Raw genomic sequence first — 27,756 nt, 5'->3', positions numbered from 1 at the left:
AAGAGTCGTCAATGATGGAAAAGGGCCTTACGTTCCTTTTAAAAGAATCACACGTAACATCTTCAATGTAAGCTGAGAAGGTTACAAACCGGAAATCACTTGCTATAGTTCTCACTGTCGGGCTGGACACTCGAATACAGTGACTGGCGAATCAAAGCTTATTTAAGCAGAACAACATATTTTATGAAATACGAGGATGAAACATTTATTTGAGTCCATCAAAATTTAACCGAAAACTTCGATGAATAGTATTTCTTTATTGTTTTTGTGATTTTGCGCATGCATGTTCAGATCAACCCCACTTCCTCTGACGCGAAAAAAAAGTTATTATAGTTGACTAGATTTTTTTTACTAGACCAGATTAACTGAGCGAGTTTTGTTAAATCTAAATACTTTAAGTTTCAGATACTTCAAAGTCCATCAACGTCCATATGCTCTCAGTGGATGACAGATCTGGGTATTGTTGCTGGACAGTCTAAAACACTAATATCATCATCCTCGAGGTACTCCATGACTGAAATTGTATCTTGTAGATTGCTGCACTATCCTATTGCAGGATGAAATGTTTAGCAATGACACATTTTTCTTCTCGAATAATGTTTTCTTTCAACAAGTCTAGTATGCTTTCGAGTTAATATGACCATGGAAAAAATGCATCCTCGAGCATAATGCTTTTGTAATTTGTTTTCTAATCTTGATTTTGTAACACCAATAAGACAACAGTTCAACTCCTTAACTGTTTCTGTCTCTAACTTTTAACTGTTTCTGTCTCTTGACTTTTACCATTAATTCATCAGTCCACAGCACCTTTGACCAGGATGAAAAAGGTTTCAAAGCATGGCGATGGGAAAAGATGACGATGGGATGACATGAACATAAGGCACTTTTTTCCTGAAATTGTTGTTGCATATTTCAGGCGAATATATTCTTGCAATGTTTACCATCAAAACACATATTTACTAAACACATATTCAGTCTGAGCTTCTGCATTGGTTAGTTGACAATGTTTCAAGGTTTTTGTCATCTTACAAGAAACAAAATAATTTCTTGCCAATTTGTCATCGCCCATTGACCCATGGATGATGACCTTTGTTTCGCTGCGTCTGGTATGTGCTCCAATTATTTTATATTTCAAAGTCAACTGCGTTTAGGCGCACTTCATTGCTTTTATGTATTTCTTTTTACTTGATAAACATAATGCAATCGCTGACTGAACCCCATAATCGTAAGCTAATGACAGTCTCCAGAAAGAACCGTTCCGTTCCAAGTCGTCCTTTGCAATCCTCTCTCGCTCTCTCGCTCACCGTCACGGCATCGCATCACGTCTGCGAAAGGGTTAACATTCTTCAAAAACGAACCCGACCGGACAACCCGGGTCGGTCCTACCACAGACAGACAGACGGCCACGGGCCAGTTGCATCGGGCACACACACACACGTACGCGGCCAATGTGCAGTGATAAAAAGCCAACATTTAATTGTTACATCAAAACGCATGTCTCCGGAGGCGGAGCAGCCCCAATAAAGACGATATCAATGCACGGTGCGCCGGGCAGTGCAGCGTGGTGCAGCGTCTGCTGGCTTTGCGAAACTGCATCTCAGCCGTGCGCTCATCCGTGAATGTGTAACATTTTTCCTTCCTGCCTCTCTCTCTCTCTCTCGCCCACTGTCTCGCTTACTGGCCGGGGTCTCGAGTGCATTCCCGACGTAGGTAAAGTTTTTCAACTAATTTTATTCCACAACAATCCCTGGACGCCCCAAACGATGGATGCATTTCAATCTTCCCACGTGCTGCGTGCTTCGTGCCCGGGCCCCCGGGAGAGGCCGGATCCGGGCTCCACCGGATTATGGCTCCGGATGGATGCAAAAGTTGCACTCGCCCCTGTACCGCATTCTGCGCCCGCCTGGATCAGCCAACCCTGGAAAGCTCTCTCTCTCTTGCACCGCGCCTGCCTTGGGCCACGCGGACCGTGCAGAGCGTGCTGCAACTTTTGGCATGAACAAATTGTTTTCGATAGCCCAGGAGGTTTCTCTCTGTGTCTGTGTGTGTGTGTGTGTAGTAATAAAAATTATATAATGCAACACAACGGAATCATTAAGAAGTCTAGACGGATCGCATGTTTTGGTTTTTTCGCTCCCTGTCTCTCTCTAGCTCTCTGTCGCTTGGGCTCGTGCCGGTTTATGGTCGGGGTCCGACCCTCCGGGGGCCGCATCTGCTATCTGGTCGATGCAAAAGTGCATTTCGGAGCGGCCAAACCGCACGGCGACACGTCCGGCACGGGCGCACGGAGCGGAGCAGCCGGCTGAGGCGTCCGGCTACGTCTGAAGCTTGGACCCGCCGGGTAGAGGGCGTTATTGCACCATCCCTCGGGCTCGGGCCTCTCCCGCTCGGTCGGCACAGAAATGATGGATCGCTCTGCTGAGGGTTTTTAATTGCCAACCGGGTGCGATACGGAGCCCTTCGGCCCCCGAGTGCAGCACGCGGCCCGTGGGCAGCGCATCTGCAGCATCTGAGGTGACCTTCGGTTCGGGTGCTGCAACACCGTTCCGGGTCCGAAAACGGATGGTAATGAGCTGGCGGAGCGGATACAAAAGTATCTCTTCCTGACCTGACCTTCCGGACCACCCTGCGAAGGGGGGATGTGGGGCGGGGTGGCGGTCACTTCCAGGGGATCTGGTCTGGGGAGTTTTTCCAGTGTTTGTCGGTGGCATTCATGGTTCTCGCTCTCGTCTCGAGCGTTGAGGTCCCGAGCGGGGTGGCTACACTTCCCAATTCAATTATCCTCCAAAATCGTGAGCCGGGAGTGGTGAGGTTACGTGAGGAATGTAACCGCCGAGGCGGGAGACTGAGGACCACAGCCGTTAAAAAGTAATACAAATTTGCAACCGACTGCTGCGCGCCAATCTGCGCTCGTCGTCGTCGCAGCGCACGAGCATAATTTCCCCTGCAGTCGAGGTCCGGCTGCAGGTCCGGTACATCGGGGCAGATGAAAGATTAAGATGGTAAACCACAATCTCGGCCACTCGATCGTGTGCTGCGCATTCCGATGCCCACCATCCGAAGCTGTCTCCCCACCGGCAACGGCAACAATGGTTTCGATGGCTCGGCGAACGCATGGAACCGCGCGAGACAGCGCACCGCACAACATAGTGTTTACCGGTGTTGCCGGTTTATGCTGCGCGTGCTTTGAATGGCCACGACGCCGACCATAATTGGTTTCCTTTGTAGCGAGCGATGCCACGGCTGAACACAACTAAGGACGGTGACGGGACGAAGCGACCGTGATGTGACGCTAGGCCACTGGGCAGAACAGCTGGTGGTGATGCACTATGGGAACGTAGTGCTCAGTTCTGCCTATCCTTGAAGCCCTGTCACCTGCTCATCATTAATTAATTATTAGTTCTTCAATTGTTTTAATGAAACCACTAAATCAATGGCCGAATTAATGATGTCACCTTGTAGCATGCTAAACAACAATTGAGGGCGCTTTTGAAAGACAATGCTGGGCTAACAAACGTTTACCCAAACCTTATAGGAAAAATCGTAAAGATGATTATTTTTAGGAGAAATTATGTTCATAGTTATTTCGACTTATGTAACTGAGTTGTATCTTTTCTTCTTGTCATCCAACTTAATTATTAAGGCCAAAAATGGCATCCAAAAACAAGCAATAACTGTGTAAATTTTTTCATAAAATAGTTCATTTCAAAAGTTGTTCAGAGAACAAAATTTTCTTAAGAATAGCTAGAAATTGCTCAGTTCTACTTGTTTTTAAATTATTAACAGTCAATAGCGAATTGCAAAAAGTGCCTTGACTTGGGGTTTGTGTAAATGCTGAAAAGATCATCGATATTTGTAAAATTGTATTCCAAAATTACTACTTTTCTCTATGATAATGATGATAAATCCCACTTCTTACCCCTGCATAGATTTGAGAAGGACGGATTTATCTATAGATAATTACAACAATAAAAAAATCAGCGAGAGGGGGCATGGGAGCAAACTCTCCAGAACCATGGCTTCTTGCTTCACTCCTTTCTTACAACGATCGCCGTCCCTTAAAGTGTTAGACCATGACAATGCATGACGTCCCCCACTTGAAGGGAGGGTCCACTCTCCGGAGCGCAGAAGGTTGCTCTTGCTCTGTTTGTAGTTCACACTTCCAGTTACCATTGGTTGATAATGTGGTGCCACTATCAAGTACAAAACCTGATCATCTGCTTTGAGCAAATTGACACCAACGATTCTATTCATACAGAATGACTACCACTTCCTCATTCGCGCGCGTGTTTCAAATGTATGTAGTCTCTTTCATTATAATAATTGTTATTATTTTGTAATTGTATTTTCTCAATTTCTTTAAATCTTATCATCATCATAATCAAAGCTTCTGATGACAAGCACAGTCTCGACAGATATTGATCTTTCCTCTAAAAGATCTTTCCTTGCAAGCGACCGCTAAAGCCACCGTAAATTGGTTAAAAGTTTTAAAACGTTTGCTACAAATAATGGTTTAAAATAAAGTGTCTTCAAACAATCCTTCATTTGTTGGCCAAAGACATGGGGAAAGACACCAGAATAGAAGAGAGTTTGTCCCGGACCAGCCACTCCGAACCGCGGCGAACCGAAGATGCGTCACATTCGCATCCGGTCCAGCCACCGATCGTAGGCTTTGGCTGCTTGACCCCGCAGCCCCGAGACATAACCGGAGATTGCCCATTTCTCAGGCACCTCATGTGCGTCAGGAGAACCCGCAAATGGAATCGTGTTCCACGAGTATAAAAGTAAACCCGAAGAGGCGTAAAAAAAGTCGCCCCTATGGCCCCTACAAATCCTTCCCGCCCCGGGGAACATCCGGCCCCAGGTTCCAGGTTGCGGGCCACGAATCATAATAACAGCAATTGTAGCAGCAGGGCACTATCGCACTCGGGCTCGGGGATTGCTCGATGTCCCTGGCTCGATGGACACCACCAACTCCTAGGCGAGCGCAAATGAACAAACTTGTGCTACAAATTGCACTCTTTGTACGGCTGCATTTCAACACCTCCTCTCGTCCTCCCTGGCCCCGTGAGGCAACAGGTTAAGGGGATTATCCGCAGCCGACGACAGTGACCCAGGCGGCCGGTCTTCGTTTCGTTCTTCGCCATTTCGCCGCACTAAATGGCTCGGAGGAATTAATTGCGCTTATTAAGAAACAAATTGCCCACCGATTGGCCGGTAATGACCGGGGTGAGACCTGGCGCGGGGGGGGAGGGGGTTCATAAATTTCCCATCGGCCGCCGGTTGTCCTCGGCCTCGGTTCGCAAGAATATCGAGCCGCGAGGCGCGCGATCCTGTGGGCGGCTGGGCCAGTGGACCGGTCACGGATCGCTTCCACGAATCCGTTCGGCGTGGTTCGGGTTCGGTGAGATGCGCCGAACGATCAATCATCTTCCCGGTGATCCATTTCTCGGATTGCCCCGGATCCGGTTCGCGCAGCGGCTAGTCTGGCCCGCCGGCGGCTCATCTTCTTGCGAGCGAGTGTGCCGTTGGCTTGGCGACCGCCATTAGACGCCACACTATCATTTGCACCTCATCGAACGGCGCAATCATCGTTGCGCAAGACAAATCGCTCCGCCCCGGTCCCATAGTGTTGCCGGAGGCGAAAACAGTGCCGGTCCAGCGGCTGGCCCGCCGCACGGGAGCGATCCGTTTGGCTTTACCCCTATTATCGTTATTTTTATAGCAAATTGTCTCATTATCATAACGATTTATGCGTGAGGTATGGGTGGCGCACGGAGCGGGTCGGTGGGCGGCATAATGGAGCATCACCACGCCACGTCGGTCCGTGTCGTTCGATTGTTTTGCGCAGTGGCGTCAGTGACACGCGCAACACTTCCCGGCCGCCGCCCGATGATTGATCGGGTTTTTATGCTAATTCCGTGTAGCCGACGCCGGTGTCACCAGGGCTTGCGGGGATCGCGAGGTCTGCGCGGAGAACACGACCAGGGGCTCTAATGAGCCGCAGGAACATTAGCCTTTCTGCCTAATGGAGCCTGTTATCGAGAAATGTGTGTGTGTGTGTGTCGTTAAGAAATTATTAATACTTATCATTATTTGTCATCTAATTAACGCGCAGGTCGATTTTATAAATAAATTACTCGCGCGCTAATCGCGCCAGCATAGTATGGGAGCATAAATTATGTTATAGCCCCAGTCCGAGAGATCTTACGACTCCTGCCATTGGCACTGGCTGCTGTTCGGGGAGTTCAGGAGTTTTAAGTCGGCCGTTTTGTGCGTAGCAATCACCATAAAGATCACCACAACTGATCACCATTCATGGTTTCAATCTTTCAATGCAGCATAGTAATAAAATGACGTTCCAAGCGTTGCCAGGAACGAACTGGCTACTGGAAGTGATTTTCGGGTTAGCCTCGCCAAGACCTCGCGATAAAGAGACCCCCGTGGGACGGTTAATAAAATTCAATTGTTTGTCCTTTCGGCCGCCAACCGGTTCCCGATGGCGTCCGGCGTCTGATCGGTGCGGTTGCTTCCGGTAAACGCAACGCCGGCATCCCGAACGAAAACACGCCCGCCCAACGACGGGCACCAAGCCGCGATGTTGTGCGTTTGTGTTTCGCCAACTTTCGTTAGCGTCGTCGTCGTTGCCGTCGTCGGCACATTAAATCATCTGCCGGCCCCGGGTTTCAGAGGGTTCGGGCCCGGGGCCGGTTTTACAATTCGAATTGGTTCCACTTTTGAATAATGCATCATCAGTCGCACGGAGAGCCGGCGAGAGATGAGAAAGAGAGAGAGAGAGAGAGAGAGAGAGATAGCAGCATCCTCCGGCCACAGTGGCCATGGCCACAGTCAACGCGCGTTACCTCGGATGTTAGTTCGCGGCCGGGCCTGCTGTGAGATTTCCATCGCGAGATGCTGGAGCTTCCTTCCTGATTCCCGGCACTCAAGCGGAGCGTCATCGACAAATTGGGGTAGGTCATGTTCGTTTCAGCAGCAGCTGAACAGCAGCGGCAGCCCCGACCCCGGCGCGGCCTGTGCTTAACCCTTGTCGTACTACGCGTCACATTTAAGCCGGTTTTAGCTTATGTTTCATGAACTTGGTTTTTTTTATTTCTCAACTTGCCGATGCGCGGGATGCTGAAAAACGAGACGATATTGACCATTTTTACACCTAAATGCTGCTTATGATGCTTTGTGCTGTTTTACTTCGATTTGAATTTGTTTATACGATTGTAAGATACCTGTTGGCTGCTAGTACCCTGGCGCAAATCTCCTCAGTCATGTCATTGTTAGTGCTAACCTCAACCCCTTATCTATACTTTCTGATGTTGTTGGTAGGGCTGCTGACGCCACCATGATTTGGGTATTATTTTCGTTTAACTGTGTACGGGCTGGGCTACGTCATCATCATAGGGCAGGATCTTGCTGGACTTGAAGTAAATGATCCCTGAGGTCTCTACTCCAAAGTCCCGGATCTCTCCTCTCCTGTACGATGTTGAAGAGGAGGCAAGCTAATCCGTCCCCCTGGCGAAATCCCTCGGTGGGCCTAAGGGCCTAAACCTCAGAAAAGAGTATCTTAGAAGTTGGCGTATCCCGGCCAGCTTTTGTACTCAGGATCTACTGACCATCGTTGACGTTAGACTCAGGTCCATCAGAAATCTGCTTAGCTTAATGGCACTGGAACCTCGTTGTAACGTGAGGCCACTCTGACTGCATTCGATTCCGGGTATCACCGGACCACAGAAACAGAATGGTGCTCCGGGTACTCCACGCTGGCCAGACATTGCGGCGTCGGAGATCTCCCGATCCGGGGTCGAGATACTCCCAGAAGTAGCCGTGTCCAGTCCGGAACTCTGCAAAACCCTTGCAGCAAATGAAAGGTTCTTTTTTAATATGTCACATGAAACACCCGAAATTATCAACAATTTCTTTATTAGCGCGAGCAACGCAAACTTTACCACTTTGTCTTCCATACTTCACGCGGCTAGTTTGTCTGGCTTCAACTTGTTTGGTTTAGTTTTCGCTTTTTCATTACCTCCAAGGACTTATCCTACAACCTACTTACTATTTCCTATTTACAGTTTACTTTTTCTTTATTTTGAGTAGTTTTAGCAAGCACCCTCTTATTGTGAATTACTTTCCGCATTGAAACGATTTCGTCACCTTCATCGAGTGTTCCCGGCCCGCGGGCGTTTGCGGCATCAAGATATCAAGCGCTCGAAGTGCTTTCCGATTGTTTTCCGAGCTCGTAACTCATTAATCGCCACCCGTTAATTGCGAGATCCCCGATCGACCGCCACACCACGCCCCATCCCGGCAGGGCCCCCGGGCATTCTCACGCGACGCACCGCGCCCTGATTTGCATAATTGATTTCACCCCGGGGCGGTGGCGGCACCCGGAGCGCCGGGATGCTCGGTGCAGTTGGCACTCACGCTCGATGCCTTTCTAAATTGATTTACAGATGGGTAATTATGCACGCCACATCCTCCGGCTCGACGACGCTCCAAGGTGCAGTTGCTTCGTATCGTATCGTTCGTGTTGTTGTTGTTTTTTTCCCCTCCCCTTTCGCGGCCGATTTTCTTCCTTCACACGCACCGCCCGTTCCCAATGCGGGTCAACCGCGGCGGACCGGATGATGACGGGCGGGGATCCGCGCGAATGCGACTTTAAAAACGGCTTCGGCCGGATGGTTTCAATTTCCACTGCCAATCATCATCGATACAGTTTTTCCTGCCGCCGCCACCACTCGGCGGCCCGCGCGGCGCTGACCACAGTCCGGTCTCGGCGGTGTCAGTCCAGTCAGCGCGGTGCGCCGGAGACATTAGTGTCACTTTCAATAACCGATAACCGATGTACTCCGCGCGCATTGATGTTGATTGAAAGTGACAGTCGGTGGAATAGTTTAGCATAACTTGGCCCTACTGCCTTCCAGTCGCCGGGCTAGGCCTTCGGCCGGTTTGACACACTCCTGACACTGATTAGCTTCGCTGCGTTTTTTTTCTCCTTCTTGAGGGCCCTTCAGGAGTAGATAATTAAAAAAAAAGAAAAAGAGCCGGCTTCGCACTCAATGATGTGCACACCCAACTCCCCGACCGGCGAACGGGGTGATAATTAGTCACAGCTTCTCCCGGTTTTGCGGCCCAGTAACTGCAACGGGATCCGGTCACCGCTGGTCACTTCACAGGGCTCACCGAAAGGGCTATGGGCGCAGACAGAGGCAGGCAGCTGTGTGCGGCAGACGACCAACGATGTTTACAAGCGCACTTTGGCGCACAAGTGTACGATAATTAGCATCATTATGCTAATTGAGCAAACGGGAAATATTTATCGGGCATGGCAATAAAACATGCTTCTCGCGTGCACCTCCAACCTCGTACCGCCACCCGCGGGTACTACGATTGGGGCCGCGGCCCGGTTGGCGGCAGTGTGGGGCACCGCTCGGGTAAGACGAGCACTGTGCAAACTTTTGTGTTCCGAAAATGTGGCCCAAACTGTTTCGTAACCACTGGACCGAATGTCTTAAAGATCCTCCAGGGCCCAAAAGGCCTTCCTAAGATCAGTGAAGCCTAAAGTCCCCTAATGGACCCTGTATTCCCGTCATTTCCATTGTCATTGTTTGCTGGGGAGATTGGCGACTGACCGAATTTGGCCCAACGCGAACATCAGCACGGCCCACCTCAAGCTTTAAAACTTTGAACACGTCGAATCATCATTTGGGGCTTTATTTATTTACTAATTATTTTTATCAGTTGATGCACCCAAGTGCACCCGAGCCCCAAATACGACGCTTCTGCTTATTAACATAACTGAAATGATGACCGGAAATAAGTTTTTCCAATTTCGTACAGTTTGAGTTAAAGACTCACCAATTTGGAAATAAGTTTTTAATATTTCCCAATTTTCGATAAGTGTATAGCGTCCCATTTTGCGTTTGTCAAAGCGTTTAGTAAATGTTAACATTTTCTAGAATGAAGATTGACGTTTGAAAAGTCAAGTAATCGGTAGTTCAAAATCTAAACACTCCACCCTGTACAACACAATGCGATAGAGGCTTTGCCTTGCCTGAGACCGATCGCTTCAACTCGCATTTCCAGTGATCGATTTCTTCATTCCCTAACCAAATCGCAATCATTCGCACGCCCTGTTGTGTATTTGTTGGGGCAAACGATTAACCAGTCCCGCTTTGCTGACACGTGCAACAATGTGGCAAATAAATTAAGCACTTAATAAAGGCTTGCCAACATCGGAGCGCGTAATGACTGTGCGCTGACGCTGACGAAGTGCGTGCCACTAATTTAAAGGTAATGCAATTAAACAACCAAAAAGGCCGGTCGTTCGGTCGCGATGGAGATCAAGTCCCAACTCTCCACCAGATCCACGCCCTCTCGGATCGTTCGCCGAAGGTTCGCCATCACACGGTACCTGCGCACACTTGACAGCAACGGCGGACAGCTTTATTGACGATCCGCATCGACAGCAGCGTAGCGCAGCGATCGGTGAGCCACAGGTTCGTCGCCTGTCACAGGTGCGCCCAGCTCTTCGATGACTACTGTCTCTGCGCCACGATGTGGCCACGGTCCCTGGAGACACATTGGCTCGTGTAAGAAACCGTGACACCGTGTTTGGGCCGGCGTAAGGTGTGACGACAGGCTGCACCCGTTGCATTCGCACGTCCATCAGATGTCCATCACTGTCACCGTCAGTGTCAGTGGCTGACAAAAACCAACAGGACGGACGACGAAGGAACGATCGCAGGAGTCGATCGCAGTCTGGTCGCACGTCACTATCGATATCACGCCGGTGCGAAGACACATTCAGCGGCGTGTTACGTGTTTGCAGCATAAACGCGATGCGCATTCTTCACTCTATGTGCTCCCATTCATAAACCGCTATCGAATCGTTTCTTTATGCGGTGCCATTTGAATTTAGAGCAACGTTTTCGCTCAGCATTTGGTACAGAAAATGGTACAGCTTCGAGACCAACAGGTAATCTCGTATTTGCTCGACTCGACCAGACGGAAAAGCCGGCCATATTGAAAAACCATTCCATTCAGTCGGGTTCCGTTCGGAAGTTCCTTTTCGTTTTCGCTCGCTCCTTCCTGCTCCCGGGGAATGGAATTGCAAAAGGCGCGCCATCCACCGGAACGTCGGAATGTGTTGTCAACTGGCGCCTTGAACTGGCGAACAGGAAAAATCCCTTCAAATGAGTGTTGGACGGTTGAGAAGAAAAAAAACCCGCGCCCCTCGGTTGTCGGGCTGCTCGGGCACCAGCAACAGCAGCAACAACTAAAGGGCAGCACCAGGGGACTAAAAACTGCCGGTGGCCCGTAAAGCCGGAAGCATGAGAGTGGCGTAAAATCGCTAAGCCGCTGGGCGCTGCAGAAAGCGGCACTACGTACGTTCTTCGGCTGTGGTCGGCTGGTTTTCCTGTTTCAATCCTGCCCAGACGACCGCTTCCCTGCCCAGACGACCGCGAGAGTCGCGAGCGATTTCCAACAGCGCTGGACTGCATTTTTCGATCTATATCTTACGTATGTGGAGCTAACAAATCGTGCGTGCCGAGAGACTGCAGAAATGCATATCTTCGATGAAAGCGGAGCCTTCAGGAGGAACCTTTTCTTTTCGCTTCGCACACGCGTAATGTATTCCTGCCTGCCGTCGATTGAGTATCATATCTGTAAAATATGTCAATTGCACGCACAATTAAGATCAATCACAAGCTGCATACCGCATGCATGTCGTCGCTTATCTTGCGTATTTGCGACAAAGAAATCTGTTGCAATTATTCGACCCGTGCGTAATTGAATCGTATGAGCAATCGGTCAACCACAATCTGCGATGCACGATTGTTTCAGCACCTGAAAGGCGTGTTAAATTGAAAACATAATTTTTCAATTTGCTTTTCCAAGATAACTGTCACTCCAGCCGTCGGTCGGGTCAGCCATATTCGTATCGCACTTCGAGCCCTCGCGGGATATTAATGAAAAACCTCGGACAGGAACAGAACATCCGAACGAGGTCCGTGGTCGGAATGGTATGCAACAATGTTGCCAGTGGAGTGTTGTTGACGCATTCCTTCGTACACGGCACACCATCGTACGCCCCCGGGGTTGCTGTCGCGATCATCAAGTTTTGCGTCCCGGTCGAGGACGGGCTGGACGATGAAACAGTGTTGCACTTATGCACTCGAGATTCGAGACGACAGTTCTTGCTTTCGGGTTGTAAATATGTTTCGATTAAACTTTTGGCACTGACAAACCGACGGACGACAAACGGATCGTCGTCGAGAACACGAAGGGCTCTGCAGAGTGCAGTGCAGTGTAGTTGGGCCTGACTCCTCCAGACAGCATGACGTAATTGGCACGGTCCGGAAAGGTCGCACGATGGACAAAACGTTTCAGACGATGAGTTGTGCTCCGTACGGAGAACTCTCATCCGTTTGTCTCACGGAGTTCATACTAACGTAGAACAGGAACTTTCTTTAATTCAATTTTGTGTTCAATCATAAATGCGGAAATCGAATGATTGTATCAAAATTTGAAGCCTGCCTTCAGTATGGTCACGAACTTGCGCCAGGAGTTGTTTCGTGCACAACACGATACCGAGTAAATACCGATCAAAGGCAAAGGCGATGCACTGATCTTCGTTCAATTCCGATAATATAAAAAATGATAACAACACTTGCTTTTCGTATAATTAAAAGCATCATAAAAATCCTTCTTTCTTCCGTTCCCAGGCTGATGTTTGCGATTTTATTCACCAGTTTTATGAGTCTTAATTAACCTAGAAACTTTAACGACTTTCAATTAACTACCCCGTTTTCGGTGTGCTTAGAACATTGTACCTTTACGCTTTGATCCGATGTCGAAGCCAGGAAACTCGAATGCCTGCTCGAATTGCGAAAACCTTACGACGTCGGATCGATGCGACATAAAATGCCTATTTTTCTCCCGTTACCGGTTTTTCTTTTCTGCATTCAAAGAGCAGAAAAAATGAACGGATGCAAAGAAGATAAACCGAGATGCTATAAAAGTCAATGGAAACGGTCGGCCGTGTCTACGGTAAAAATAAAGTTAGTCGTAAAAATATTGATGGCCCCGAGTGGTAGCCCTTCCGATCGCGAACCCCCCGATGGCCCCTCTGGTCCGGTCGATCCAAGTCGGCGGCACGATCGAAGTGCATTTCGAGGTGCAGCCCGAAATCCTAATGCAGCTGTGCAATGGTTTTGATGCGCAACGGACCCGCCCGTTCCGCGTGGGGCCGCACCAAATTATGTCTACAATCTACGGTTCGGGCATAAATTAAATGATCGTGTCGTAAAAAGAGACCTTCTGAGCGCAGCAAAGCCACAAAAAAACAAGCGTCCGAGGATGCGCCATAAACTTCCAAACTCCACCAAATTGCCTTTTAATTGGGATCGCCGCCGTGCGCCCTTCGCTCCGCTTCAAGTCGTTCCACCGTCCGGCAGCCATATTATTGCGGCCTTATCTTTCCTTCCTTGCGATTTACAACTTCTTTCTTTCCGTGCTCTCGCTTTTTTCTTCTATTTTCTTTTCGGCACTTCGGCCATACCTTTCCAGAGGCCGCCACTTGCGATACGATCAAGTGCAAGGATCGGCAGCACTGTCTAACGGACCTCAAAACGCATAAGCCGCGCTGCGTCAGTTGCAGCTACAAGTGTCCCCGGATGAAACGCCAGCAGCAGGTGAGTCTCGGTGCCTTGTCTCGCTCTTCTTGCGCTTCTGCGCGCCACTTCTTGGCTTGCGGAATTCGCTTGCGCGGCCCGCAAACGGTGAAACACAAACGACTTTCAAACGACTTGCGGCGACCGGCCGCCAGTCCCTGCTGTCCGGTGCCCGCGCCGGTGCGTTGTCGCCGACCCATTCTATTGGTGATTGATGCATTCTGTCTGCCGATCTCTCGTAGCCCCCCACCCGTTGACCCAGGATCGCGCTTCGTCTTCGCGAAAAAGGGCAACATTTGAAACCGAATCGCAGTAGCAGTATTTTTTGTTGGCCACAAACCGGCGGAACATGCAAATTCGAATCCACGTTCATCCGCGTTCGCCAACGCCAACGCCGCCGATCGTGGTTCGATTGCCTAATGCACAGCCGATCGCGATCGATCGGTTGTAGAAAAGTTCGACCATCGCGGCATCGCAGTATTCCCACACGTCGCGTCGGTGCGCGGCTCATTCGACGCGAATAAATCCCCATTATGCTTTCAATCGTCCGGCAACGGCGTCCGGCTTCGCGAATCCTTGCGCCCCTGTGCGTCTCGTTCCAGACATGCGCGCCCATTGTGATGCGCCATTCTTTCGTTCTTCCCTTCAGTCGGAGCCAACACGGAACTTTGGTGTGATCATAATTCATGCTCAATTTCAATGTGGCCTAACTTACGACGCGAGGGGTAGGAGGGAATCGTTTGCATTTTCCCGGAGTTCCCGCTTCGGTCGGCTCCCTTGAGGGAGGCAACAGAAGCTTTTCTCACTTGAAATTAGAAGTTTCGAATTTAGTAAGTTTTTGATCAATATTTTCTTCAGAAACTTCTTGATTGCGCAAAAAACTATCGTTATGGACTTTTTTCACCGTTTGAACCATACTGAAAGAGGTTCTAAATTGGTCCAACATTCGAAAGGGTTCAAACATCCGACTCCCAGTACACTTCCTTCCTTCCTTTGTTGATAAGTCGACTCCACCCGTAGGAAGGACCTCCTGCTAAGAAGATCGCCCTTCAGGGGGAAGATTAATGTACGCTTCGTCACTCGCGCCACGCCGATTGAGACAGTCGCGCGGTTTCGCAAAGTCTCGCCTTTGTCTTCAGAATTTATTGCCAAACAAAAAATCAGCCAAAATCAGACGGCAGACACCTGCCGAACCTGTCGAGCGTTGGACTGCACTTTGCGATCACCGATGCACCCCGATGGCGGGCGGGCGGTGTCGTTGGCACGCAGACGAACCGCGACAGTGATGGAGATATTGGTAGGCTGTCAACGGACCGTGCCTGGTAGGACGCGTGGGACACAAGAAATAAGGAACCTTGTGTCTGCCGGTCGGGCTTTGTGAATCGTAGTCATTGTGATCGTTACCGAAAGATTGTGAATAAATTTCAATTTTCGTTTCGCACACATTTTTCATTCATTGTGCAGTCGTTCCCTCTTTTCATTCAAGCTTTTTATTTCTCAAAAATGAGCTCTGTAGAATGCTTGTTCGAGGTTGCCGAAGTATGCGTATATCCTTTACGGAACTATGCACTATGAGGCATTGAAGAAATTTAGACGAAACTATATTATTCGATTAATGACGGTCTTCAATTATGTTGAATCAGCGCCAGAATAATTGCCAAAAAACCACTTAAAATGGGGTTTTTCACAAAAGATTTCATTGCATTTTCATGTGTCACTTGAAAGCATTTAACAATAATCAAATTAATTTTTAATTTTCACTTACAGAGCAACGGAAAGCCGTTCCGCAACCCCAAAAACAAACATCTTCAGGAGCCATCGAACGTGAAGCTGTGCGGGACCAACAACCGAACATATCACTCTCGGTGCCACATGCTGAAGGACTCCTGTAACACCGGTTTCTACATTGACGTACAGTACAGTGGCACGTGCGCTTTCGGAAGGTACGAGCGTGGCGGGCGCACTTTGTGGTGATCTTCAAGTAAATCGTTTCGTTCATTACTCTTCAAAGGTAAAACACTGAACACCGCGATCAGCATTTTGTCGGATCATTCGAGGAGAGCCAGCAACTGGGAGCGAACCAGCACGATCCTGGCGGCATGGCGGCACACCCGAACTGAGCTACTTCAGCCACGCAGAGGCCATTCTCGTCGCCCGTTTGCCCGCGGACACTAGCGACTAGACCAACATGAAACATAACCGACCCTTGGTAGCAAGATAGCGTTGTGTAGATAATATTCATATCCCCGTTCAAGCCACTCAATATTTCAATGTAAATTCGAACACACACACACACACACACAGCAATGTACCACACTCAAACACAAACATAATGACGCACACAACGTTAGCCGCTCGTTATTATTTATGGATCTTTTCGCTGTAAGTTATTTATTGCAATCACAATCGTAGATGTTAATGGAAACGACAGAATTCGAGCCTCGAGTACGAGTTCGAGTCCGTGTACATAAAAATAATGACCATCCATTCGAAGCCACTACACAAAAACCCAGAAGAACATTAGGCTCTCGCTCCTAGTAAACTCTTTGTTTTTTTTAAATTATTAATCTACAACCTTTAGCACTATTTATTGACCGATAACGCCCCTCGGAGAGCCAGCAGCGGGCGTGTTAATGGTTCACGATAGGAAGGTGTAAACAAAGCAAAAGCAAAGAAAATTCACACGTAACAAAGATAAATTTACGACACAAAACATTATTCTGTCGATTGTCGATAAGATTTCATTGGAATCGAAACCAAAAACAAACTGCTGAGGAAGAAAACAAAAAGAAAGGGAAACTCATGTACTTTAACTACCGAATAAAGCAAGAAACTTCGGAGCCAAAAACCAAGAAAACAAAAATATAAAAAGAACTCTAAAGTACATACAGTGGGAGCGTATAAGTATCGTATTGATTGATGATCCATGAAGTATTCGTTGTACTGTATTTTATCACCTTTGGCGGTGACAGGTTTGCGATGCTAAGCTGCTACAATTCTGTGTGTACTCGCTGGTGCATTCTGGCGAGTTTGGTGAAACCTGAATGCCTCTATCAGCCGCGGGCTAGAGGCTAGAAAATTTAGCATAATTTCCTCACCCGACAAAACACGGCAATATAAAAATTGCCCCGCGATCACACTTGTTCGACACAGGTAGCGTGGAGGATAAGCGGTTTTAAACAAAGAATTTTAATCAACTTCAAGCTGTTTAGAACAATTCAACTATCCAATGTGCGTTACCGAGTTGACGAATCGGGAAGAGAAAACGAAAACTAAAAGAAAAGTATCAGAAAAGTGTTTACTCAAAACTGTCCACTAATAGCGATTAGTGTGGATATGACTTCTAGGAAGCAGCAAACTGTATTAACCTTTGACTGATTTTAAACAAACAAATAACAAAGAATACAAAACGCATGCAAATAGAGAAAACAATTAAATATAAAATAGAAACGCAGAAACAAAAAAAAACAAATTATGCTGTAGACGTAGCTCTTCTAAAAATACCGGAAATTATGGTAACACTTCGTTAAAGTCACTTCAATCACAATGGCGAAAGCGAAAAGCAGAGACTGTAAGCGAATGAAGCAACTGACGCAGTAAGCATGCAAAATAGATAGATAGAGAAAGAGAAACAGAGGAGCACGAGAAAGAAAAAGCGGGACAGAGCGACAGAGAAGAGTCAATAGAGCGACGTCAACCTTGTTGGTATTAGAAAATTATTGCATTAAATTATATCTAGAATATGCGAAACAAAAAAGTCTGCAAATTTGGTTTAGTCAGTTTTTGGGGAATTGGTCAGGAGCCTCCGGATTACCAAAATCAAAGTCAAAGCCGTAGCTATACCCGTTTCACCGTAGAACGTTTGCCCGGACGGGCCCACACCCCCGATTTTGTGGAACTCTCTCTATAGTTCTGATTAAGGAGCAAACTTAGTAACGAATAGCAAATGTAGAAGTTCGTATGTCAATTTTCAACCCCCCTTTTCGATCTACGCAGAAAATAAATCAAAACAGTTGAAACAAAACAATCGCACACAAAACACAGAAACGGTGAAACAAGTATTCTCTCGACAAACAAGCTGAGCCCACGAAGTATCGAGCAAAGAACCAAGTGGCCAAATGTGGGTGGGTACATACACGGTACAGCAGCTACACAAACACACACAGACCCACACACACACCTGCAGAAACACAAATCTAGTAAAATAAATGTTTATTCATGTTGATAAAACTAGCTCGCGTACGCGTGTTTCTCGTAGCGTTTGGGTTTCGAGGCCTCGAGTGGTCGAGTCCCAATTTGAATGGTTAAAGTTACAGCTTTTTTTCATAAATAATTGGTCAATAAATAAAGCTTCCCGTCCCTTATACTACTTATCGCCAGCCTTGCCATTCTGGGCCGCCTCCGTCGCCAGCTCGTCCTCGGCGGGTTCACTGGGAGTCGGAGTCACTGTACCGTACATGACCTGCCGCTTTCGATTCTCGAGAAAGTCGTCGAACCAATCCATGCCGTCGCGCGTCTTCAGCTTGTTGCGCTTCTTGGTCGTTCCCGTCAGACGGCGTCGCCGGGTGGTCGGAACGTGCTGCATTCCCCCCGGTCCCCAGGCGCCCGGTCCAATTGGCATGTCCCCGAGAACGTTCGTTGGCCGGTTAGACGACAGAAGCTGTTGGTGTTGTGGTGACTGTGATAGCCCTAGTGGGACACCTGGCACACCGCCCGCCAACGGAAAGCGGTTCTGTCCCAACCAACTACCGAACGGATTGTTTGACTGTTGAAACTGTTGCTGGAAGGGATTCTGGGCGTTGTTGAGGAAGTTACCGAACGGACCGTTCGGTTGCGTCAGCTGCTGGTAGCCACTCTGGAGGGAGTTACCGAACTGATCGAGCGGATTCTGCTGCGGCAGGATCTGCGGGAAGGTGGTCTGTAGGTTCTGGTAGAGATTGTAAGGGTTAAGATTGGCCGGGAACTGGTTGATGAAGTTACTGAAGCCTCCGGAATTGGCGGGTGCATCGTACAGTGCTCCGGATGGGTGCTGTGGTGCCAAATGCCCTGGAGGTGCCGCGTGCTGTGGTGAAGGTGGTGCCGGTATACCGTAAGGATACTGTACCAGACCTTGGGCAGGGCTGTATTGCTGGTTATGCAGGTGACCGACGATGGCTGCCGCATACTGAGGATCAATGACGCCCGCATCGAGGATCGGGCTGTACGTGGGATTAAGGTTGATCTGTTGCTGCTGCAGGGCAGCCATCACGGCAGGATTCATCGTACTGGCCTGTTGCTCGAACGCGGGGAAATAACGATCCTGGGCCGAACTTCCAGGGCCACCGGCCGGGAACGATGCCACCGTATGGCCATCCGCACGGCGTATCTCAGTTTTCGCCCGGTAACCCAAACCATCAGCCACGTAGTTCGTTATTAGGACCGATCCGTCCGGTTGAACATACCCGTACGATCCCCGAACGGTGCCATTGTGCAGTTTCTCCTCGTCCCGAAACTGCACATTGCCACTCTGGGGATCCTCCACTTCGTAGCCGAATGCGTACGTTCCGGGACCTAAAACGGAGCAATCTTTGTAGATGACTTTACGACTTACAACGGTATGTAGCTCCTACCATAAGGGTCAATAAAGTTGTACATCGGATTTTCGAGACTTTGAATCCGCTGGGCAACCGGTGCAAACTGCGGGAAGTTGCGGGCTAGTTTTGCCGTCCGTTGTCGTTTGAATGGTGCTACGTCGGTTGCATAGATGCAGGCGATTACGGCCGCGAACAGAATCTGATGAACGGATAGAGAGAAAAGTTTGACGAAAGTGAACCCACGAAATTACCGAATCTAATTTGCAACGTTCGTTACACCCATTATACCCCTTGTAAACAGAGCATTATATTGCTATTTGTCAGGTTTTGCAGCTCATTTCTTGACAGTGAAATTATATCTGAAAATGTTTCGAAACTATAACATTCCTTAAATCAATTGCGCTTTGGATTGTCATAAAGTTTAGTTGGCAGTTGTTGTCGCTGATAAAATAAAAGTTTTGCATTCATATGACCAAAACTGACTCAATGTAGCCAACAATTTGTGACGGTGCATAAATAAGAAACATTAATAAAATATTACACCGTCCATTTCTGTCAATAAAAAGGCTGTTCGTGGCAATGAACAAAGCGCGAAGATTTCAACAGTAATTGATCAACTTTATGAAAGTCTTATAATTATAGCCAAAACTTTAAGCGACACACAATTTTAAGCTGATCAATAATGTGTGCCTTCGTTCAGTCATGTCAATCCAAAACGAAACTTCAATGTTTCAACGTAAAGCCATTCCATCAATCATCTCTGGCACTGCGAACTTCGACTTCCAGGTTTAACAACACAATAATTTCCGTATAATTGATGACACCGACCTCGTACCGCAATTAAAGTATCGCTTGAATCGCGGCACCAAGTGGCACTCCGCGGCACTTGAGGGGCAATTCGCAAACATCTCATCTTCCCCGCCCAACGGACGATCGCGGTCGCGTGTAGGTTGTCACAGGTTAGCTGTCGTGGCAACCGAAACGACGAATCAAGTGATTCAATCCTCCCACTGCGCCAGCGGCGAACTTTTTCCCACCTCGAAAAATGGAAAGACAACACTGTTTACTGGCAGAACGTCAAAAATGGAAGCGGCACTTTCACAGCGGGATGAACTGCACCCGAACGGGGTGCGTTCAGCACCCCGATGCTGTCGGTAATTGGCATCGCCGGCCCAACCCTTGACGCCGGATCGCTCGCATCGTAATTAAATTGCGATCCCGACGGCCAAACGTCAACCGAGCGGATTGGTTGACTCCCACCGGATCGGGTCAACGAACGATCGCACAAGAAGTTTGACGGTTCACCGGATTCTGATCTGCTCTCTGGCGTCCAAGTAAACCTGTTCTATGAGCCGTATGTAGGCCACCGTGCAGCCCAAAATGGTACTGACCACTTTCGGGCCCGGCTGATGGTGATGCCGGTCTTAGAATAGCGCACGGAAGTCGCCTAATGAGGTTGGTTGGTCAGTCATTCGGAGAATTAGGAAGGAACGCGAGCAGGCAGCAATCTCGTCGACCTAATCCGCAATTATATTCGACTTAGAAGAGCTTACGAGCAAATGGCTTCCGCGATTCCTTGGTGGTGTCGAGCGATCGGCTAACAATCGCTAGGTGATCGCAATTTTACGACGAAACTCAACACTTAACCCAAGATCGTAAAACTGAGATCAACATGTGTCATGCTAATTTAATGTTTCTATCTCTGCGATAAGCATTTGCGTAACCAAATGTATATTGACGAAGTGTTAGTTTGATTAGTTTGTGTAACGTACTACTTGATTATTAATATATCAACTCAACTTCAACTCTGTTTTTTTCACTTTCTCACACGTTTGCTTACAGTTTTGAATTACTGCACATTCTCATCGTTCCGTTTTCTTATATACTTAAACACTTATACTGCCTAATATTGAGCTTTGTGAATTGAATTTGAGAGTCCAAACAGTTGTATTTTTTCTGTTTCTCAAAAATATTAACTAATTTGCTAAACATGGTCACTACACTATAATCACGCGATATTCATCTTCATACTAGTTTCCCCCGCATTCTAATTTAAAAATCACTTTAACTAAGTTGTATTACATTTTCGTTTCGTCAATAGTTTGCCAAACATATTATTTTTGCTACTTTACTTTACTTATTATGAAGTATCTTTTAAAACATTGGTTTTTTAATCTTTATTGGAACAAATATTTAACAAAGTTAACTGTATATTTAAATTCGACATGGTGTTGCACTTCAATAAACCCTTTTTCAATTCATAATGTTCAAATGATTTCAACAATTAGTTGGTTCAAAATTGTATACATAATTCTAGTCAATATGTACAAATTGGACACTCACCGAGCGCACCAATTTCCTCATGATTGCAGCGGAATTGTTCTTTTGTGTGTAGTTTTTTATCCGTCGTCAGAACCACAACCATTCACAGCTCAGCCGGAAAACCGCACAACAGGTCCCAACAGCTTCCAATTCTAGCACCACACGATAATTTGTCCCATTACACGAACGATGTTGAGCATGAAACGCAGAACTTCACTCCCTCACAGCACCAGCAATTTGACGTTGACGCCCCCGGGACCGGTGCTGGGTCAGTTCCTGCCGGATGTTCACCCTCGACCAGACTGATCTGTGGCCAGGGTTTGGCGTATGTATTTATAAAAAATTTTGGCGGTTAGCATCTGCCAACAAAATGGCCTGAAGCGTTTGCTTGACTCGCGTCGCCGTCGGGTGTTGCGCTGTTTGCGGAATTGCGGAAACGAAAGTGTGCTTCTTTTATTGCCCGGTCCGGACCGCCAGGGTGTGATCAAAAGAATGCTTTCTTCGGCTTCACATCTCCCGTCGTAGCCGTAGTTCGCAAGTGACGAATTGCAAAACCTACAAACGGTCGGTTTATGAGCGTTAAAAGCTGTGCGCTGCGTGAGAAAGATGAGTCGCTGCATGAGCATAATTATTGTGCTACTTTTAGAACATTGTGTGCTGCACTTGACGCTCCACTGACAGACTCTAGTGAGGTTGGAGTTGTGGTTAATGTTTTCTTTGAATTTTTAAATCATCTTAAGCTAATAAATAAATATTCAACTACAGTTAAACATACTGTTGAATATAGGAACGTGCCCCGATTTGCAGCACCGATTAATGAGAGTACGACGAAAACGTCTCCTGCTGCGAATCGTGGCGCCCATTCGGTAGCATCTTCAAGTGATCATTTTTCAAAACTTCGATGTCCACACTGAGTCCATTTGTCAGCAAGTTCGATCAATGGGCGATAGGGTGGGCGTAATGTGGTAATAATGCAAGCAAACAAGATGCATCATTTGGGATTAAGAAAAAGTCGACCAGCCTTACTGGCCAGGAAAGGGTACCGTTTAGTGGCGCAAACTGCTAGGAGCAGAGATTTAAATGACAGCATGACAAATGTAGGCACCAAAGAACAATACTAAGTGACGATGGGATTAAACGGCCGAGAAATTTTATGGCACGCTTTAGCGAACGTGAGTCACAGCGGGAGCCTAACCGGTCGCAAAATTCACACATATCCTGTCCCGATGCCGGACGAAACAATGGGTCGCGCTTTTGAGAAGATTTCAAATAACTACCATCCGCCACGTGCAGTTAAAGGTAGTAAATGTGGGTCAAACAGAAATGAGATTTTCTCCTTCCGGTAAGCAGTTGCCGGACTTGTTGTTAACTTTTGCCCTTCATCTCGTGTTGTGATTCACTCGTCAGTTTGCCGTTTTTGACACTTCAGACGAGGTGTGGCTGAATACGCTGCTACTGCTAAGAATTTACAGACTACCGTATTAGCGCAACCTACGCGGGTGTAGAGGGTGGCGCACGTGAATACAGTTTAGGTTGAACTTTCACTACTTATGCTCTACGTTTTCCGTTCTCTTTGTTAGTTGTTTAAACTTTCACCGGCAGAAAGAAATCGAGGCTAGCGCTCAAACGTCTCGTCTGACATCATAAGTTTTCGAACAAAAGTAATGTAACGTTTATTATCCTTGAACTGCAAGCTAGGATTAGTCGTTCCATTAATTGAAGCGACAAAATAGCAACTATAAGTAACGCACAGTGAACAAGCACAAAAAGGCTTTAACATCATCATTCTTCATTTCTTTCAGGCGCATTCAAATCACCCGCAACCCGTGCTGTACGTTTGTATAAAAATTGTGGCTTTTTATTCATTATTTACAGTTCTGATACAGTGTGCCTGGTTTCACATGGATGATAGCTTTGCTCCACTAATTGTTGTGTGTTTTTTTGTGTTATTGTTTCCACCCCACCTTAGGTGTCGCAACCGTAACGAATCCTTTCGGTTTGGCGGATTGAATCATACGGTGCGTACCGGGAGCATAACGTTTTTTGTTGGTTTTCTTTACTCCGTTCCGTTCACAATATGCTGGTGCCAGCCCGTGTGTCCTTTTTTTATCACCGATATGGTTCGCTATATGATGGCGCAACAAGAAACATAGCCCTGGGCAGAGCGGCCAGTAGCCGGCCGGTCCATGTTCGTTTTTTTTGTTTGAGTGGGGAGAAGGCACAATAGTAATGGCAATAGTAGTGGTAGTAGTAGTAGTAGTAATAGCAGTAGTAGTAGTTGCAGCATCAATAGCAGTAACAGATCACAGAGAGATAGAGATAGTGTCGTGAGTGTGTGTGTGGCTTGCTCGGCATGCCACACTGCACCCGTACGAGCGGGAGGTACAAGGATCATTTGCAGAACTCCCTGGGGGAGATCTCCTTGGAAGATCATTGGAAACAAAACAAAAACATAATAGCCAGGGTAGACGGAAGCCGAGGAAGGAAGAACGCCTTCGCATCACAACACCACCATCGCCATTCGGTCGCGAATCGGATTCGCTTCGCGCGCGCCCGGTAACCGCCGGAAGCTTGCAAAAAAAGCTCCCTTCAGCTGAACCGTGCCGTGCGAGTTGCGGCGATTTAGGCGCCGCGGCGATGGCGATGGGGATTTGGGACGTCGATTGACGCGGAAAGGATTGAAGAGGCGCAGGGACAGTGGGTGGGACGGACGCCATCAAGCGGACGTATCCTTACGCAGCTATGTAGGTAACGAACTAAACGGCCCTCCTTGGCGGAGGTTCTGCCCATTCCCATCCCCTTCTTAACGGCGTCGGCATGGCGTCTGTGTGAACAACCGATGCGCGCATGTGTGTGTGTGCGTGCGTTTGTGTGTGTTGGCTTCGGTGCCGCACGGCAGGGTTCTTCCTTCTTCCGTCAGGGGCCCAGTGAGAGTGAGTTGAGTTGACTACGATACTAACTAACGAGTGATGGATATGCTTAGAGAGTGTTGTTGTTGCTGTTGCTGTCGTGAGTGGTCCTGACGGTCCGGACTCTAGTGGACGTAGTGGCTGAGGACGGGAGCGTGAGCGTAGTGGGCGTGGACCGGGGCGGCGATCACCTTCTGGACGGCCGGGGCCGACTTGTGGACGACCGCGTTGAAACCGTTGTGATCATCGGCGGTGTAGTCGACGGTGCGCACGGAACCGTCCGGTTCAACAAGGGAGTACTGGCCCTTGACGACGTCACCGTCGCGCTCCTCAGCCTGCGACTTGATGTCGCCGGTGTGCGGGTCCTTGATGCCATAGTTGAACGAGTACTTCGGGTAGGCCTAGGGACACGGGACGGGATCATCGTAGGACCCGATCAGATTCGGCATTCCGGTGACACTTCGAGCGGGAGGCCCGTTCCCAAATCCGGCCCGCGTACTTACCACTGGCTCAGCGACGAGATGCTTCACCACGGGAGCGTGGTGCACGAGCGGGGCATGGACCAGAGCGGGGCCACCATAGTGGCCGTATTCGACTGGCGATGCACTGACGGCAACGGCGAGCAAAGCGATGGCAATGAAGCACTACAAAGATGGAAGATGGACAGAAACACTTAGAGCTTGGCGTCTTCCGTTCGATAACACTGGTGTGACGGTTGAAGATTGTGCTAGATTATTGTCCATATCTTCAAATCTCGTCAAAACACTAGTCATTGGACCACGGTGAACTATGCAGACTTCTGGACCAGAACCTGGGACCCAACCCAACTGACTTTCGAAGGAAACCTATTTGATTGAACAGGGAGCACTTCTCGCCAACGTTCTTCGTTCACTTTCTTCCGCACCGTGGTCACGAACTATCCAGCACACAGCGTGCCAAAAACTGCGCTTCTTGCGTACCTTCATTTTGAAAGATTTGGTTTGCGTTTCGGGGATGACTCGACTCGTCCGGAGTAGCTGACAGTAACTGTAAGTGAAGCTGTGACACTTCTGCGAGAACCAAAACTGAACTGATGACTACCGCTATGGCCAAAACGGCTTTTATAGCGAACGCGTATTGCGCTGGCTAGAACTGACCTCCGGGGTTTGCCGGCCCCCGGTGCCATCGCGGGCACGGAGGGGATCCGACCCGCAGACGGAGTCAGAAGGACAGCCAGCCGTCCGAGGTTTGGATGGGGATGCTCAGATGAAACCGAAACGACCGCGTGCCGAAGCCCCTACCCGAGCGCATGGGCCGCCGCCAGCCAGCCTCGAGAAGGGGGGGGTGCTGCCAAACACTCCCACGAGCCGCACACAACCGCCCAGACCACCTCGTGGTACCCAATCCTGCGCAATGTTGGCGATTGAAAAGTTCCAAAAGCTTGCGCGAGTAAAGGACCACCACCAGCACAAGAGCGACCATTCTGCGATTCTCCCGGCGGCTGACGGCAAGTGAAACCAGACGTACGAAACCGAGAGCGAGACACGCGCGCCGAGTGACGAAAGTGTAGTGGACGCGATTAAAAGTAAGAGTAATGAGTCGCAGCCTACATCTAGGCGCCCGGGAGCGTCGGAACGGGACGGGAATAGCTTCGGGTCGCGCCGTAACACGTTTTCGGGCGTAGAATGTCCCTACCCTTTCACGATCGTCGGAGTTAGATGGAGAGCGGGCTTCCGAGGTCTGGGCGCTACGCGAGCAGAGATCATTCTATCGCCTGGCGATCGAGGCACGCTGCCATTGCATATGCTGGCCCGATCCTCGACCAATCGATGAACTACGCAGCGCTGAGGCGCCTCCGTCGAGCCCGTTTTGTGTGTGTGTTTGTTTTATGTTTATTGGTTAATGCAGTGCGTACGTGAAAAAGGGGTTTTTCTCGTGTCCGTCAGACTAATTAGAGTGTAACATTTGGTTAGTTTTTGAACATGTTTTGAATTCCTTGTGCACAAGATGCTGACTAAGTGTGACTAATTGTAGCCGATCAGTTATTAGGGCTAAATATGAGTTAGAAAAATCGTTTTATCTCTATGATACTGGACAGTGTAATTCTGGTCTACGCACGAGGATTTGCACGATGAATGTGGTCTGAAGTTTCGATTCACGCGCCTTAAATCGGATGAAAGTCGACAAACGTTACTCTGTTGCGGCAAATGTTATGTTATTTAAAGAATCTCCAATTATTTTTAATTCGTGTCAAAAATAAACAGTAATGTTTTTTGAATAAATGTATTACTCAACTTCATGTGTGCATAGATCATTGTAGAGTAAATGTACATTTTTATTCAACGGTTCTTTTTGCGTAAATATGAGTATAGCGTAACTTGCACGAGTTTATACTATCAAGATCGATGTTAAACAGATTTTGAAATAAAAGCCGTTTATGTAGATTTAATCGTCATTCCACAACGTTGCATCTTATATTTATAATACGTAACGGAATTAGCATTTCTTATTACGATGGAGTCAATGGAATAGAAACATTTTTATGCGATTCAATTACTAAGAAAATGAAGAAGCAATTTTACTAATAATTGTTATGAGCGGTTCATTTAAAGATAAGTCGTTTACGGTAACCTGACTAATTGGTTTCAAAGCAAAAATAAAAAACAGTTATAATATTGTCAAGAATACAACATTGGCCGTACTACTAATACTAATCTCCGAAATGTTTGTAGTTGGCTTTATGTATTTAAAACAACATTTATTTCTATTGAGCGTTTCTGGCATGTTCCTTGATAAAAATACCAGACTGTTTAATAAGTTTTACGATTCGATAAAAAAACACAGGTTTATCCCTCATCCATAGTGATGAGTCAACGCACAAAACCGCTTTATCCTTTCGAAAACGTTCTAACTTTTGCCAAGAAAGTTGCATGCGAATGTGTTTTTGTTAAATTTTTAGCGAATGCGGCATCAAGTTTGCACATCGCTTTTTGGAGCAAAAAACTTCAGTTCAGCAACTCATTCTTCTACTGTACCAACTGGGAGAAGAGTCCTTATATACTTTCAACATTCGTTCATAAATTTCCTTTGCTTTTAAACCTTGCCCAAAAAATAAAAATTCAACCACGGCACGAACTTGATTTTTTTATTGTAAAAAATACTATGATACGTCAATATTAAATGGAAGAATGAAGTAACACATTAAAATGAAATTTCACATATGACTTCAAAAAATGGCTAGTGAAGCGACCCGACCCACCTGCATCCACCTCTCCAGCCTGGACTCTC

At 47.7% G+C, this 27,756-nt stretch overlaps 3 protein-coding genes across 3 annotated transcripts in view; 1 reads left to right on the top strand and 2 right to left on the bottom strand.

The window, feature by feature from the left end:
* LOC128266910 (uncharacterized) overlaps nucleotides 1-17,872 on the top strand; it is a 57,131-nt gene extending 39,259 nt beyond the window's left edge. The window contains exons 7-9 of the mRNA XM_053003699.1: nucleotides 13,582-13,706; nucleotides 15,501-15,628; nucleotides 15,697-17,872. Of these exons, the coding sequence (XP_052859659.1) occupies nucleotides 13,582-13,706; nucleotides 15,501-15,628; nucleotides 15,697-15,700 (257 nt within the window). The 3' untranslated portion in view covers nucleotides 15,701-17,872. The remainder of the gene's footprint in view (nucleotides 1-13,581; nucleotides 13,707-15,500; nucleotides 15,629-15,696) is intronic.
* Nucleotides 17,873-18,051: 179 nt separating this feature from the next.
* Nucleotides 18,052-19,541, bottom strand: LOC128266909 (uncharacterized). Its single transcript, XM_053003698.1, has 3 exons — nucleotides 19,536-19,541; nucleotides 19,295-19,457; nucleotides 18,052-19,235 (listed from the first exon to the last, which is right to left on the bottom strand). The coding sequence occupies exons 1-3, from the start codon at nucleotides 19,539-19,541 to the stop codon at nucleotides 18,052-18,054; spliced, it is 1,353 nt and encodes a 450-aa protein (XP_052859658.1).
* Nucleotides 19,542-23,427: 3,886 nt separating this feature from the next.
* Nucleotides 23,428-25,537, bottom strand: LOC128268487 (cuticle protein 8-like). The gene is made up of 3 exons (XM_053005603.1): nucleotides 25,449-25,537; nucleotides 24,993-25,133; nucleotides 23,428-24,890 (listed from the first exon to the last, which is right to left on the bottom strand). The coding sequence occupies exons 1-3, from the start codon at nucleotides 25,452-25,454 to the stop codon at nucleotides 24,615-24,617; spliced, it is 423 nt and encodes a 140-aa protein (XP_052861563.1). The 5' UTR covers nucleotides 25,455-25,537; the 3' UTR covers nucleotides 23,428-24,614.
* Nucleotides 25,538-27,756: the final 2,219 nt, after the last annotated feature.

The sequence above is a fragment of the Anopheles cruzii genome, chromosome 2 (genome assembly GCF_943734635.1).
Source record: "Anopheles cruzii chromosome 2, idAnoCruzAS_RS32_06, whole genome shotgun sequence".
NCBI lineage: Eukaryota > Metazoa > Arthropoda > Insecta > Diptera > Culicidae > Anopheles > Anopheles cruzii.
Note: the sequence above shows the minus strand (reverse complement) of the source record. Positions and strands in the feature narration are given on the sequence as shown.

Bases quoted from the DNA above. Each gene is read 5' to 3' on its own strand.
- LOC128266909 (XM_053003698.1), bottom strand. The intron at 19,236-19,294 runs GTAGGAGCTACA...GCTCCGTTTTAG, and splicing joins CAACTTTATTGACCCTTATG to GTCCCGGAACGTACGCATTC.
- LOC128268487 (XM_053005603.1), bottom strand. The intron at 24,891-24,992 runs GTAAGTACGCGG...CCGTGTCCCTAG, and splicing joins ATCTCGTCGCTGAGCCAGTG to GCCTACCCGAAGTACTCGTT.